Source organism: Lepisma saccharinum, chromosome 14 (assembly GCF_977018435.1).
Source record: "Lepisma saccharinum chromosome 14, izLepSacc3.1, whole genome shotgun sequence".
Classification (NCBI taxonomy): domain Eukaryota; kingdom Metazoa; phylum Arthropoda; class Insecta; order Zygentoma; family Lepismatidae; genus Lepisma; species Lepisma saccharinum.
The window spans coordinates 72,622,229-72,639,234 of NC_139242.1; the positions used below are offsets into that span (position 1 = coordinate 72,622,229).

The window sequence follows — 17,006 nt, forward strand, 5'->3', positions numbered from 1 at the left end:
ATAGGTACTTTACACTGAATATTGTAGTACAGTCACGGACACTTCTGGGTTGAAACAGCCCCATATACTTTCAATGGGATTGCTACAACCCAGAAGTGTCCGTGACTGTACAATAAGATTCAAACTTCAGTCATTTTAAAAGTTTGTAAAACCTCATAGGCCTATAACAACGTTAGGATAAAAGTTGATAATTCTTGAAAAACGAAGCCAGGTTGAAGGAACAGACTAATGAAAACAAAGAATAGTTGCACAGAGGTCACTTCATCGCTCTTATAATGATTAGATTCACACGTGATTATGGTTCCGCTGTGTTCATTTAATATAACTTTTCTCTATTTTCGAAATACTCGAGAGCAGTGCTGTTATCCATCCAGATCTAAATGATTAGGATATTCTTTTCATATTTTTTTAAATAATATAAATGATTGTCATATAAAGTTAGTAGCAGTATGCAGTGAAATTTAGTTTTTGTTCTACTTCTAACGGTGAACTTTGGTTAAAAATAATTTAAGTAAAACTATTAACTTTCTGGCATTCTTAAGCTGGATGTTGTATTGTCTAGGAATTATCCATTTCCGTCAGGTCCATTGTAATATTGTCATTCCATCTGGTTTCGTTCATTTGTAGAAAGAAGAATAAAGAATTTCAAAGTTATTTTGTTGCCTCTGAAGTGCTTATTCAGTGCAGAAACACACATTGTCGAAAATATGTAACTAATTTATTTTCATGCACACATTTCCGTATCGCTCTACACATGTATGTGTTCCGAATATTTTATCCAACCACTATCAATGTTAATTTGGCTTACAAAGAACGTAACGTGCAACCATTGTGCGTATAATATCAAGCGAGGAAAAACTGGGATGAATAATGAAAGAGTAAGAGTTCAAGCCACCCACCAGGTGTCACTTCTGACGCACTGGCTTAATTGCGTTGTTTCAAAAATGCAATTTCTGCTAGGGATACGGGATGGCGGTTTGCCATGTAGAACACTCACGAAATGGAAAAGTTCCTAACGTTTTACATCGTTGGTAATTCGAGAAAATTAAATATACGGTCAACATATACTGGTTTTACGTTAGGTTTGCGAATGCGCTCGTTTCGACATTGAGTAACTTTGAATCTGTAAATACACGAGTCGTAAGAGAGATTTACATTGTTTGATATTATAAAGCTTTGCCCATTAAGATATATTTTTAAAATTACTTATTAACTTTACACGGGACAATTTAGCAATGAATGACACACACGATCCTCCTGGTAAGGCCACCACGATGGCGCAGTGGTAGCGTCGTCGCCTTGTATTCAAGGGATCCCTGGTTTGATACCCGGTGGAGGCACATAGTGGTTCGGATCCCACTTTAAACTGTAGGTCTAGTCCCGATTAGCCTTATTGTGCATAAAGTGGACTTAAAAAACACCAACTCATTCACCAACGATCCTCCTTGGCGTTCATTTGTAGACGGTGGAGCAGGAACGTTTTTGAGTTGGGGGGGGGGGGGGTCGAACCTTCATTCTACAGGGTGGCCACAATGTCCCGTTACCCCTATGTAAAAGTATATATTTGTTTCAGTTTTAGACCGTACGGTACCACTGACGAACTAAAATATGCTGCGAGACTGGCTTTCACTCGTGTTAGCCAGGATTGCTCCGAAAAATGTCGCGCAGAACCTGACTGGGTATTATCCTTTGCCATGAGAATGATTGTACACAGACTGATCCCTTGGATAATTAATGGTTTATATCACAGAGGTGTTTAGTAAATTTATTATCTGTTATTAATAAAATCTACTCAAAAGAATTAACGTTCATTGTGTTTGCGTCTTATAGGGGTATCGCGACTTTATGGCCACCCTATACATTCCTGCGTTTGATTATGGTTGTGTGTAAGTAATTATGGCCCGTTCCACTTTAAAGCAAGCAACATAGCTCATAAGTTTTTAAAATAAGATTTGCATAACCTTTGTACAGTGGGATTCATTACCAAGCAAATTGTTCATCAGCATGTTTATTCTAATGTTTTACCCAATGAGAGCTTCAAGAATTGAAGCAAAAAATCGAACAAGCTGCTGACAACCTTTACACCAGTGTACATAAAAATATATGCCTTAAAAACTCATAGGATAAGAGATAAAAAAAAAAACTAATGAAAATAACCAGGGACAATTTGTCGACCAATACTTGTGCATCCCACTGTACTGCCAATAACCGTGGTGCAACAGCCAGTGATTGCCAGGACCTACCTACAGACTGCCCGCCACTCTCTCCACATGTCTCAGCAGAGATGGCAATCATCCAACCAGTTACGGGGTGACGTGTGGTCAGCACGACGAACCCCCAGTCGTTGTTGTAGGTATTCATGACCGGGTTACGCTACTCATTCGTAGCTCCCCAAGTTCCTCACGATGGTGGGCGGGAAAAATCTCTGAAGAAAAGTTGTTACCCTTCCCCCAGAAGACTCGAAGCAGCGAAGCCAGAGCCCAGGTTTGTTTGAACTCAATGTGACGCCATATAGTCCATTGCGTTATCTACAGTAACTCTTTGACAAGGGAATTTTTGAATGTGACCCACGAGGTAACAATAGGGTTTTGATTTATTCCCTGCGCTGCGTATTCTACAACCGCATTGTGACATTCCAATGTAAAATGTACTCGCGGACATTTTTAAAAGGCAACTTTTAATCGGTGAAGCTTGCGGTCTGTAATTGTAAATAAATTCAATCCCGGACTGGGAGAGAAAATTAGCAAACGTAAATTGAATTCTAGACGGTGTATAATCTTTTCATATTTAAATCATTTAAATTTGGTGCAGGAACCTTTTTTTTCGGACAAATTTAAATTCGGTCCAGGAACCTTTTTCCCCGCATCAATTTAAATTCGGTCCAGGAACCTTTTTCCCCGCATCAATTTAAATTCGGTCCAGGAACCTTTTTCCCGCATCAATTTAAATTCGGTCCAGGAACCTTTTTCCCCGCATCAATTTAAATTCGGTCCAGGAACCTTTTTCCCCGCATCAATTTAAATTCGGTCCAGGAACCTTTTTCCCCGCATCAATTTAAATTCGGTCCAGGAACATTTTTCCCCGCATGAATTTAAATTCGGTCCAGGAACATTTTTCCCCGCATCAATTTAAATTCGGTCCAGGAACATTTTTCCCCGCATCAATTTAAATTCGGTCCAGGAACATTTTTCCCCGCATCAATTTAAATTCGGTCCAGGAACATTTTCCCCCGCATCAATTTAAATTCGGTCCAGGAACATTTTCCCCCGCATCAATTTAAATTCGGTCCAGGAACATTTTTCCCCGCATCAATTTAAATTCGGTCCAGGAACCTTTTTCAGGAACAATTAAAATACGGTCCAGGAATCTTTTTCAATGTAACAATACGCAACTTGGACCGAATTTAAATTTTGCGAGAAAATTGGTTCCGGTCCTGCAGCGGAACCCAATAGAATCCATTAGAATTTATGGGTTCCTGGACCTTAAACAACCCTGAATGAAACTATGTTGGTTGGAAGCAGGCATTGCGCTCTGCTTATTAAGTCATTTCAATCCATTCTCATATTGTGTAATTCAGACCGAATGAAAACGGTTGTGGACAATTCGCCTACTGTTTCTTTCGCCGTTGGGTGTACTATCCAACTTCACAATTCCAGCCCCTCCCAGAGAAAAAAGTTGCGATGAAAGAAAGATCATGAACTCATTAATAACGACACAAAACTGTCGTCAGCAGCTTGTTTAGCGTTTTGTTTAAATTCTTAAGGTTCTAATTGCGGTAAATAAATAGGATAAACATGATGACGGACAATTTACTTGATAAAACTTATGCATCCCACTGTACTCTGAAAATAGATTCACATGTGAACAGGGTTGGACAAATAATTTACTCTATGTGCGTTGTATGTAAATTATGCGTAATTCACCAGTAAATTACTTGGCGTAGAAAACTGTTTTCTTATTTTGTTCAAATAATAGTTTGGTCAAAACATTCTGATGAATTCAGATTCATAAATCAAGGCATTCTGATGCTGTAAAAATACATTATTTTGTGTGCCAAACGGAATCACACATTGAATTGCTTCCTGCTTTAAGAACGCCAGATGTAAACTGTTTTTGTTTTTTCACCTATTGGGGAAAAATTAAGTGTAACCTTTGGTTTCTGTGTGCTGCTCCTCCTAACTTAAACCCCGAACAATCGAAATCCTCCGATCGTGGTTGAAATTTCTTGGAATACTATCGTGCACAGAATAGAATGCGAAAGATGGACGCACTCCGAATAATCTTTAAGAATCTTCATTACAGTAACTAAACTAAACTAAGTCACTAATAAACATGAATGCTGAACAGTTCGTAACAAGCAAGTGCTTATGTTAATAACATCAATGCCATGTCGTATTGAATTCAGTAAGTACAAGGTCCAAAACATAAAATATATAAAAAGTATATGCTAGTAAAATACAATCCTTCACTGAAATGTGTTTATCTTTATTAATTCTATTTGGAAAGTTTTCTCACCATTCGCTGTTAAACTTAATATTGTATGTATTTGTATCAGAGCAGGCAGTGATTACCATATCGATCCATGAAATGAAGGATCTTGCGTAATGTATGTTCATTTATGATTTCCTTTTTTTTAAATGTATATTACTTCATAATTTATCCTTATTGTTGCCATTAAATTTGAGAAGCAGAATACAACAGTACATTGCCAAATACAACTTTTTTTAAATAAATGTTTTCCAGAGATATTGAGCCTAAAATAATTCGCAAATCCCTTCGATATTAACATTACTGGATAAAATTTGTTGTAATTGACGAAAATTGATTTTTTTTTATTTCAAAGTTTTATTTTTAATAATACCAATCTCACAAGCTTTTCTAGTTTGATCTCATCAATATTAAGGACTACATAACCAATTAAGTTATACTAACAATTATTATAAGAAGATTCATGTTATACATAATTACATTTAATCCTGTTTTGTTGTTATTTTGCAAATATGAACTATTGAGTTTAATGATAGTTTAATGTTCACAAGGTAAAACAAATGTGTACATTTCTCTAATGCTTTAATGATACTGTTATTATTTAGTATCGCACGATAGTTTGTTCCTACAACTAAGTTATTAAATTACACAAAAGAAACAAACCCAACACGAATGCATAGATATAAATATAGATTACAAGAACTGAGGATGGTGTCAAAGAAGGAACCTTACTGGTTCTTGAGTTCGTCGATTAAGTTAATTATGCTTGCATAGGTACCTGCAACAAACAATATAAGACCTATTGAAATTAATACGAAATCTTTCACTCGTAGTAATTTGTGAACCCAAGGTTCGAACTTCTTCTGCTCCCAAAATGTCACTAGATTTATAAAAGGAGGAAAGACGTAGGTCAATACAGACAGCGACACGGCTCCGACTATGTTTATCAAAGCACCTAGAAGAGGAACTCCTATGGCAATACCTCCCGTGAAGATCACTAGTATTGCTCTATACAGCAGCTCCCACATAAGGAGTTGATTCTCTTCAGATCCTTCGATCCATCTTGCTTTCTTGAGTGTAGGCCACATTATGTTGAAAGGCACGTAGAAGTAGAGAGCATGAGAGAGAAATATTCCTCCACCGTACATAATCTTAGCGGCTTGAGCGGCCGTTTCATTCACAGGCAAGTTTAAGATCATGCTTCCTTGAGGATCGTCATATTTCCAGTAACCGGAGAACCCTACCAGAGTTGTAAAGCCTACAATGAGTAAATAGGAGAAGTACAGTGCTCCGTATGGACAAACTATCAGTTGTCTTGGATGCCTCATCTCAGCCTCTACCGCACTCACCGTGCAGACACTTTGTATTGCAAAAATAACCGTTCCAAGGTACAGCATTAGATCGCCAAGTTCCCACACGAAATATGGCCTTGAGTCAAATGACGGTAGATCTTTGTAAACGTAGTACAATGTAATGATCAAACCTACCGTTTCACCAACCATGGCAAGGGCAGACAGCGGCGCCAGGTACGACAGGTTTCTGATAAAATTCAAAAATACAAGCATGATTGTGAGGATGCATATGTAAGTTCGCTTGTCCAGGTCACTGTTTGTGTGGTAGTCAAAAAATTGCTTAAAGTGTTCAGCTGCAAACACCAAGTACACTGCACAAATTCCAAGCATTGTGAACAGGAGGAAGCCGTTTGTGACGTACCTTGATGTCAGAGCATACTTTTGGATCTGCTTAGGTCCTAAGCGGAAACATTGCTCTGAAATGTCTTGGTATTTTAGTGATGGGACTCGCAGTCTCTCGCACAAGTTCTGCGAGGAGTTTATCAACTGATAGTGAGAGTTTCCTCCTATTATCCCTAGTATCACTGTCCACAACACTCCTCCAACAGTACCAGAACGCTTGAAAGCCCACGATATTGCAAGTATTCCGGTTCCTATTGCAGCTTTCGTTATATGAAAGAATGCTGCCCAGTATCCAATCGCATGTGGAAAATCTCGGTGGTCATCCAAATAATATTTTTCCTCTTGAATGCTCTCTCCTGCAGCAGACTCTTCTAGATTCACATCTTCAAGAATCTCACTGGGTTCTTCCTTTTCATCATCTTCCATTTTATCGCAATGTGTGTCTCACTACTTGAAAGAAGTCCTAAAAAAAATTATACTTTATCACAAGTTGTATATCATTCCCAACCTCAATAAGCGATATGGCTGAATTTGAGAACTTAGACGTTCGTCTGTTCTATCCAAGTTATCTTATAGTTCAAGGTAAACTTTATATAGGTGGGTCCGTAAACACGAGCAGATGACGACATACCATAAACTTCCTTGACTTCGAGAACAATAATATTATTATTTTAAGTTTTATGAAATTATATTTCCACAAATTGGCTAACTGACTTATCCTTCAGAAGGAGAGAAAATATCCTAGAACTGTCAGTTTCATATGTTTATCATGACCATAATGGAGTATTCATTTACTTGCATGGCCTGGTTCAGCCGTTGTTGTCAGTAGTTTCAAGTGTCAAATTAACCTTTAAATCTGCAACATTAAAATTTCATAGTTGTAGTGGGTAGACTAATGATGCTACCTCGGGCTGCATGTACAGCGGAATGCGTAAGTATTACCAAGGACATTTTACATCATGTTTATTCTCTTTGTTTCAAGCAAAACGCCAGACAAGCTTCAGACGACCTGCACCAGCATACCTAAAAATACATTTCTTAAATGCGTAGGATGCAAGAGAGAAATTTATGAAAATAGTATAATTTTCCGAGCAATGTTTGTGCATCCCACTGTACGTTACTTTGTGCATGTTATTTCACCAATCTGATCGTTGCTATTAGGTTAAAGAAATTAAGTTCAGTAACTATATACAGTTTCACATTATCATTACATACAGTTTCTGTGTGAATTTGGAAATAATCGAAAATGTTTTCTGATAGCGAACTAGATAGGAGCTTATATAAGCTCTTTGCAGTAGGGTAACTGTGTTTGTATGACACTCTGTGTGTGTATTTCTGTACAGGATTTTCACAAACGTAAACAATGTACTTTTGATGAAATATTTTTGTATGCTATAATATTATTGCATTTGTATTGTATTATTGTTATTTGGCGTCACTTTTCTGCCACTTTTGGCTATTGCTATGTTGAGGATGAGTGACGATCAGCGCCGGATCTATAAGCCGCAAAACCCCACAGTGTTGGGGGGGGAGGTAAACAGGGGCACCTTACCATTCATGTAATATAGGTAGGGACATTGAATTTTCGCGATGCGCGAAATCGCGAAATGTGAAAAGAAGATGCAATTTTGAACATTCTGCACGTAACTACACCCCCAATGATGAAATATACATGAGTTTCACTCGCGAAGTTATGCGAAATGTGTGCTTTTCCACGAAATGAACGCTTTTTCGCGAAATAATCGTGAAATATCATCAAATTAAGTAGAAAACACGCAAAAAACGGCAATCGAGGTTGTGCGCGCAAACTGTCGATTTGTAACGAAACGTTTTCCTAAAGTTTCCTATCACTTGCAGCTGAAGAACGTTTTATCTTCGATCACATCAGGAAAACGCTGCAAATTGTAATTTCCCATGCACATCATCTCAGTTCGAAAACTTCGCTCCTGTCAAGCTGCATTCCTTTCTTCCCCCGAATGTCTACTCAACTTTCAGTTTCATTGAACTTCCTAGCTGTAGCAGCGATAAGATTAGTCTGTTCCCGCACATCAAGGGAAACAATGGTGTCATTTGTGTTCAGTCATGAATGAATTTTGTTTATCATCATGTGATTTTCAACATGTGTTTGTGTATGTGCAGTAGTGATTATTTTGTTGGACAGCAAGGATATCCTTTAAATACATACAATGAATAAATCACTTGAGATATGCAAATTAGAAATGAAGTGATTTTGTGTTGATGTTTTCTTTTTGGTTGGACAGCTAAGTACTTGTGTATGTGTACAGTATATAAAAATGAAGTAGTTTATCAATTTATAGCTCTTTTGTATGTTATTTCCTCTCATAATGAAAAAGTGTGTGCCATTTTTTTTTTCACCGCTGGTATATACCGCTGATCTAACATTTTATTTACCGCTCTCCTCAGTTTTTATTTACCATAAATTTGTGTCCCTAAATATAGGGTTCGCAAATATGTGTACATAAAACAATAAAAGTAGTAATTTGTCTAGCACGGTAAAAGTAAAAAAAGAAGAAAGACCACCTTGTTTAATTACTTGAGTTTGTCCACTTTAAGCACGCACAGAAACGCTAGTATGGGTTGGTACTACACTTTAAAGTGCGATCCACCAGGAATGCCCCGCCCCCGAAAGACTTAACAAAGTACTGTAATCAAATAATTAAACTATACTTATTTAGCTATTTATTTATTTATTTCCGCCGAACTTATTGGAAGGCAAGGATTATATTGCAATCATATGGCTTCGAATGACAGTAAGGTCCACCCGTTTGCTTCGGTAACGTCGAAGACTAAGAAACCCGCCGCCACAAACGTGGGTGGGAATAAATAGCGGGCGAGTTGTTTTCGTCCAATCACACTCAACCTTCAGCCAATGGGCGCAGTCGTCATTCTGCTCGTCTACTCCACGTGGAGTCTGTCACATGACTGCGGATACGCTGTTGCCGTACTTTGCAACTTCAATGTGGAGACCGTGGGAAGGTTCTTGTACCCGGAGGGACAAGATGGCGTAGAGTAGATGTGTGGCAACACTTTGCGTTGAATGTGATTGTTGGAGCTGGTGGGCGCGCTCCGTGGACTTCAAAGCTAGCCGGTCGTTAACGTAGCTAGCGCGTCGACTATGCCAAAGAAGATTTGTGCACACTGCTATCTATAATAATCTGCATAAAATATTAATCCGGAACTTTACTTTTCATCAACTGGATCTAACATCCTTTTTTGTTACTTGATAAATGTATTAATCTATTTTACATTAATTTCCTTGCCAGGGAAGTTGTTTTATACAAATTTTGGCGATTCTAACTACACCTAAGCTAGGTAATGAAAACGTGCTGTTATATCTCTATTATTACAGTATTTTTACCCATTGGTGTAATAACATTATAATATTATTTTACATATTTTAATTAATATTAATTTTATGTAATGATAATCTAAATATTTAAATTTAAACACTTATATTAGAATTATTATTATTGTTAACACACTCGGACTCTTGGTTTGGACACCCCCCCACGAAATATATAAATCTAGATACGTGCCTGCAACAAGCCTAACCTAACCACCGATGGTGTTTTAAGTTGGGTCCAATAAATGAGATCCCACAAAGCTACCAGCCAATGGCAATGCTTAAAACAGGTGTAGCAGCAATCACTACCATCGGCAACAGTGTTCACGTGACTCGGCACAAAATGGCGGGAAGCCAGATCTGTGGTTTTACGATTTGACTTTTATACCCTGTTCCAACTTACTAGAGCAGGGCGCGCATATCGTCAGAGGAGGAGGAGGAAGAAAATCGAGTGGTGAAAGCGCAGCGTTGCCAACCGTACGGTCCGACCTTAGTCCGTACGCTAAATGCACGGCTTGTCAAAATTTGCTCTTGCAGTTGTATCCCTAATATTTCCCTAAGAAATTCTTAAACCAATCGTACGGACCTGGAGATAAAAATACGGTCAGTTAGCCATGTGCGTTCGTTATCCTTTTCAAAAGTTTGCAACGCTTACAGGAAATCGGGAAATTCCCGGCTCCCATTACACAATCCCATTTCTCTCACTGTTCATTGGTGGAGCCGTCTCGCGTCACTACTTGCGCAGAGACTTCTTCTCGTTCGCCTGGTCTACAGTTAGCTGGTACGGAGTTTAGCGTCGAAATGAGAGCTCGAGTGTGAAAGCGGCTGTGTTGTAATAGGGACACCACGAATGTGCCTTTCGAAATATCATTTGGTGCTTTTCATTTTTACAATCCTCAGTTTTCGGAGCTTGAAAAACTAATTTCGCATATATATTTTAGATCATCACATGGACTACACTTTGAATATTTTCTACTTTGTTTAGTTTACGTCGTTTTTCTCTCTTTGGTTAATCGCGAAATATGAACTAATGAATTTGCGATAAAGCAAACACAATGATATACCTACCTACCCAGGGTTCGAACCTGGGACACATCGCGCTGCGACGCCAAGGGTCCCAGGTTCGAATTCCGCTCGGGCTTGGTTGTTTGTGAATGTCCATTCATCAATTTCATAATTTCATCACTCATCCCCATCTTCGCAAATTAGCCAAGAGGCAGAAAACGCGATGTAAAATAAACTAAATCAATCAATTAATCGAACCTGAGATGTGGAGGTCGACTACCATTTTAGTAATGCAATTTTGGAAATTCAGTGACTGCTTTATGGAACGGGAGAAAGTTAATTTTGAAACCATGATAACAGTGCACATTGGAGTTCTGAAATGAAATTTTGTAACTGTTTCATACCATTGAGGATTGACATTTAAGCGAAAAGATAATCGTATTTAAAAGAACGTCATTTTTAATCTGACAGTGCTCGAAGTGAGAGACTACGTCAGAGAATGGTATCTCCCCCCCCCCCCCTAGGAAAATTTACACAATGCAATCCTCCAGCCGTCTTGTTGACACCATATGTTAAATACCTGGTAATATGAGTATTGAGCCATTCCAAAAGTTTGATCAAATAAATTCCCTCACATGACAATTTCCTCTGCAAGAGCTGATGGCAGAACCCAGAGTTCGTTATATTACTTTTAAAAAGTAACAATACTAACTCTGGAAGTTATTTTTACAGTAACCCTGCTTCCTTCTGGAAATTTTCTTGCAAACAACTTACACTTACATGTGTTTTATTTATGTATCTGGTACGTAATGTAAGTGTACATATGTTAATATTATTACAATAAAAATAAGATGGTACAAAACACTGAAACCTTCAAGTTCAATTAGAAATTGTGAATTACAATAAATCGTGGATGATCTCAATTTAGCATACAATTGCCTTTGGCGATTCCACGAAAATAATTTCACCTTAGCACCCAGAGAAGACAAGTGGTTGGAAACAGGGTTGCCAAGCTTAGCTCTTCCCTCGTTAACATATTTTCAAGTTAACAATTTAAGTGTCGTAAAGTAAATGTTAATAATATTACTTTTATTGCAAAAAGTAACACTGTTGCAGTTACTTACTTTTAAAAGTAATGTTACTTGTTACTGAATTGCTTCCAGACACTTCAGAACCAATTTGTTGAAAATGTACTAGTGGTAAGAGAGAACTTTGCTTCTGAACATTTGTGAAATAAGGGTGCAAATGACTCATCATTCTCTTCATAATGATTGACTCTTGAGGCTAATCTTGACTAGGGGTGACCAAAAATGAGACTGCTCCTGAGATAGCCAGATCTGCAATAAAAAATCTATCTGGTATCAGGAACTGAAGAACAAGTACTCGGAGGCAAGAGGCAGGATCCAGATCTGGCCAATCATGAGGATGAATTTGGTTAGTTTAATGAAATCGATGAAGAAAGGCTCGCAAAGGAACATGCATGCCTTGTGCAAAACTTTAACCTTCAGTGATGATGATCACTAATAATGCACCGAAGTGGCTGTTTTGAACTTAGTAATGAATTGTTATGAATTTGTCACTTTTAGACTTGATGTGCATATACTCTGTCCCGAGAATCTGTGGAGTGAGCGAGCAAAGGCAAGTATCTGTACTGGCTCGAGAGTGCTCGACCAATGAATACGTACGAGGGAACAGGATTGCATGTAGGGGGAAAATCGACTGCAGTTACCAGCCTTTGCAGCAGCATATACTGTTTCACACTGCCCACTTGCTTTCTCCCCTTGCCTACTGTTATGCACGGTCTCGTTCCAGAGATATCTGGGATATGGTATAGGTTGTAGAAGGATTAAGATTAATGATATTTATACATGATGGTTCATCAGTCAGTTCACACTAGCAGTTTTAATAATGTATTTATGTCAACTTACTTTTGTTACACCCTGTATGTCTACCACGTTTCACCAGACACTTTTGCAGGGTTAAAAGAAAAAAGCTAATGTTGTTGTCTTTTTAATTTTTTTAGTGATCTGAAGCCAGAAGACAAGGACAGGCGACTGCTGATCGAGATCTGGGACTGGGACCGAACCTCCCGGAATGACTTCATGGGCTCCTTGTCCTTCGGCATCTCAGAACTCATCAAGGCTCCAGTGGAAGGCTGGTACAAACTGCTCACTCAGGAGGAGGGGGAGTTCTACAATGTTCCCGTTCCAGAGGAGGGTGCAGATCTTGCTGCCCTTAAAAGTCAAATGAGAGTAAGTACTTTGAATGAACTGAATTTTATATATTTAATTTGTGTATTGGTTTACAGCATCCATATCTTAAACACAATGAATATTAGTTGTTTTTTTAATTGCTCATAGAACAACATGGATTTGTTATGTGGAATCATTGGCTCTAGAAAGATTTGATGTACAAAGTATCCAACATTATCTGATTTTAGTACAATTATATTTCTTAAAATTTATCTTACAAATTTGTATTTTCCTACATATTTGTATGCTAACACAACCAATTCCTGCACATTCATTTTTTCTACAGTAAATTTTCGTATGACAATAATTAAAGAATTGACTATTTTATGGGGTTTGAAATTTATTTTGTGTCATGCTGATTACCTCAAAATAGCTCTTTGACATTTGTATTATTTAATCAAAGTGCATCTCCCAAATCTTTAACTACAACTTGTTAATGTATTTATTTATAATCTTAGTATTTTATGAAACTGTTACAAAATAAATAAATATTTACCTTAACCTCTATACGGTACACAAGCAAGCATATTTTAATTTGATTCTTCAATACTTTGTTTTTAGCTCTGAGCAGTTATGTGAATCTAATTGAAACTAGATTTCTATTTGATCAGAACACATCTGTTTAGTAGGGTTGAAGCATTGAATTTGAGAACTTTTTTTCACACTGTTATATGAATTTTTCATACTTGTGTTAATGAAATGTGTTTGAAAAATTAATGGTATTTATTCCATGAGCATTTTCACTACAATCATGGACATGATAATATTTTTTTTTATTTTATGTTGCCAATATTTTATATAATTAAATTATGTATTTTACAAACAACGGGAAAAATATATAAAAAAAAATACTTCAGCCATTTTCCTGAATTCACCAGTATGATTTTAGTGTGCATCACACTGGTGAAGCAGAAAAGACATCAAAATGTTCTGAAATGTGGAACATTTCTTGAAACAAGTGAGGACTAGGTTCCAAAGGCTATTTCAAGAAGTTCTAACTTACAGGTATCCCTTCTTATTTGTTCACTATATAGTAGCAACTGCAAATAAGGTATATGGAGCTTTCCCTACCTGTTGCCACACAATACCAAAGCAGGCTTTGATATATCAGCATATTTAATTTATTTTACATGCAATAATTAAGAGATAACAATAGTATATGTCAGTATCTAGTTTCTTTACCCTTTGTGCAATGCAATTCCCTACTATTGTCTGCAGAATGAATATTGAGAATCATAAGTTTTAATAATTAAATATATTACAAGAGACAAGTCTAATACGAACACATCGGGGTAACAGACTTCTGTGGCAGAGTGGTTATCACAGGCAATCCCAGACTGGTGTGGGTGTTCTTTGTGAGTATCCCTTCATCAATGTCATCACTCATCCTCATCGTCAATATTAACCAAAAGTGACACTAAATAACAAAATCAAAAATCAAAGCCAGAAAAGTGATGCTAAATAAGAAAATCAAAAATCAAAGCCAGGAAAGTGATACTAAGTAACAAAACCAAAAATCAAAGCTAGGAAAGTGATACTAAGTAACAAAAAAAATCAAAGCCAGGAAAGTGATGCTAAATAACAAAATGAAGAAAATCAACTTCAGCAGCCCTGCAGGCTGGAACTATATGCCAGTGAATTCTCGAAAAAATGGCCCAAGATTCTACTTCGAAATCTGAAAAGTGAACAAGTTAGAGTAAAATGAAGAGTAAAGTCTTAAGAGTTGAAGAGAGGTGTATTTTCTATTTTATTCAATTAAATTTGCTTCCCGAATTTTTAGCATGACAGTTTTTATAAACCCAATGTTTATTAGTGCTTGTTTCCTCCTTTTAATGTGCCCTTCCAGTATAATTGCAAAAATTGTATTTTCTCTCTTTTCACACTATGATATTATGTATTTGGGTAATGCCTTTCCTCCTCTTAACCTCTTTTCTCTACTATTACATGTTTGTACAGTATACCATACTTTTTTGTCACCCTGTAGTTTAAATGCTTGAAAGTAATTTATGATGTCACAAGTAATTAGAAAAAAATATATATCCGAAACTTCCTTAGAATTTCAAAAAATTGTGTTAAATGCATATGTTTTATTAAATTGTCTATATCTGATAATATTACAGTTAATATTACTCATTAAACTATTTCTTCCTTTCTATAGTTAAATGGTTATATTTCTCATAAGTAATAATATAATCAACTATTGGTAAAACCTATGATTTTTCTGTGTTGTAATTAAATGGCGTATTAATATAATTACCATAACTTTTAATATTAATTCCCCTCTTTCCTTAACGAACTCGAGGGAACTACAATACTTAGCAAAAGTCAAGTAAGACACATGGTGCGCATAATCTGATATTTTCATTAGGATAGATTTTTAAAAAAGCATGAAGTTGTTGTGTACAGCATTATTTAACTGCAGAACAATTATTATCAAAGCTAAAATTGAGACCTATGGAATTAAACTCTGATTACATAGTTGTGTATTGTTGCTTCTAGCTATGTGAGTAAATGCAGTAGAAAAATATTTTTACGTAGTCTAAAATCAAATTCTAAAAATTAGTATATTTTTATTCCGCACTTAATTGACTCCTTAACTTAAGTAACAATGTTCACGTGGGCTCTTTGCAATACGTCCTGGATTTATCACATAATGTGTGTATAATTATTGAAAACTATACATAATTGTTAATATCAAGCATCACCTATTGATAACTGGCTGATCGAGTGAAAAATTCACAAATGTGGGTCATAATTTACATATATAATGCATGTTATTTAAATTCTTTCAATTACTTGCACATAATTCATAGGGTTCATTTTGTAATACTGCCAAATTATGCACACAATTCCCTGGATAATCCTGCTAACAACCTTGCAAAAATCCCTCGTGTCATACCAATCTGTAGAGACAATTCTTTGACATGAGGAATGTCTATTTGCAAGGATACACTAGAACGAGAGTATGATGCAGAAAATGTTAACATTTTCAAATGGCATAAAATATGGACCTATACATGCTACTGTATACATACTTATTTAAATAAAACTGCATTTAAAGGACTTTCACTCGATGTAGTTTATTTTATTGTAGGTTGTCTCTTTTATATAAAGTTGCAAGTTAACAAAATAATGCATTGATTTCCACTTACTGTATATCTTGCTATCCCAGAACATAGAGGCTTTTGTTGCAGATAATATACATGAGGCTTTTGTTGCAGATAATATACATAAATTGACACGAGTCCGATTTTATCTAAATTTAATAGCTTTTTGTTTATGGGCCATTATTTGATGATGCTTTGTACTGGATGGTGTCACAGTGATAAAACAAGTTGTAATACCCTCCATAATACTTGTTTTTAAAGTAAAAAAGTAAAGTGCTCCCCTGTGCATAGCACCATGCCATGAAGGCGTATAGGGGGTGTGGCGGTAACGCCCCACACTTTCTTGATCCGGTCGTGAGTGGGGGTGATGTGACTGCCTTTAACCCCCAGGGTTTCCCCCAGGTACCCATGTTATTCGACGCTGGGTGGGCGCCGGGGCCGCTTCCATCGTTAGAAAAGTTCCTGGATTTGAACCGGCCGGGGATCAAACCCAGGACCTTGAGCATGGTAGTCAGACCCGTTACCGACTGAGCCACCGTGGCCACCTTGTTTTTAAAGTACAATTCTTAAATATTACCCATTCTTTAATACCATAATGTAAAACCTTTAATGGGTTTCTATTGGTTAGTGATTCTAAAAAGTTGTATTGAAACTTTAAACTGTTAAATGTTATGTTCCTATACCCAGGCATGTAACCAGTGGGAGGGCTAAGGGGGCTCAAGCCCCCCCTGAAACCCCACAAATATCTAAATAGTGTATAGTGGTATTTATTTTTTCTTCCTTATCAGGATATCTTGTATGATAATTTGTAATATACTGAGAAATTCATCTTCAGAGTTTCTACTGCCTCCCTTTTTCACCTTTCGATGGTGGCTGCTGATAAGGGATGAGCCCCTCCCGAAATAAAATCCTGGCTACGGAGCTGCCTATATCCGAATATTAATTTCCTGAAGTTGCTGCCATGGTGCATAATATGTAATATTTGGAAAACTGTACTGAGAGTCTATGGCACATCGTAACTTCGGCTGTTGTGAAAAAGATGAAATATCATCAGTAAATTAGCATGATGAAGTTATTACTCAAGAATTAATAGGAG

The 17,006-nt window shown here is 36.9% G+C and overlaps 2 protein-coding genes across 6 annotated transcripts in view; one reads left to right on the top strand and one right to left on the bottom strand.

Moving 5' to 3' along the window:
- The window catches only part of Pkc53E (Protein C kinase 53E), a 524,230-nt gene that overhangs the window by 430,511 nt on the left and 76,713 nt on the right, over positions 1-17,006 (top strand). For 3 of the 5 annotated variants that reach the window (XM_083135905.1, XM_083135901.1, XM_083135902.1), the window contains exons 7-8: positions 12,575-12,803; positions 15,106-15,144. In XM_083135905.1, the coding sequence (XP_082992031.1) occupies positions 12,575-12,803; positions 15,106-15,144 (268 nt within the window). The remainder of the gene's footprint in view (positions 1-12,574; positions 12,804-15,105; positions 15,145-17,006) is intronic. The other 2 variants (XM_083135906.1, XM_083135903.1) reach the window with 1 other exon arrangement.
- On the bottom strand, positions 5,191-6,696 carry LOC145999018 (proton-coupled amino acid transporter-like protein acs). The gene has a single exon (XM_083135907.1). It carries the CDS (start codon positions 6,606-6,608, stop codon positions 5,217-5,219), a length of 1,392 nt encoding a protein of 463 aa, XP_082992033.1. The 5' UTR covers positions 6,609-6,696; the 3' UTR covers positions 5,191-5,216.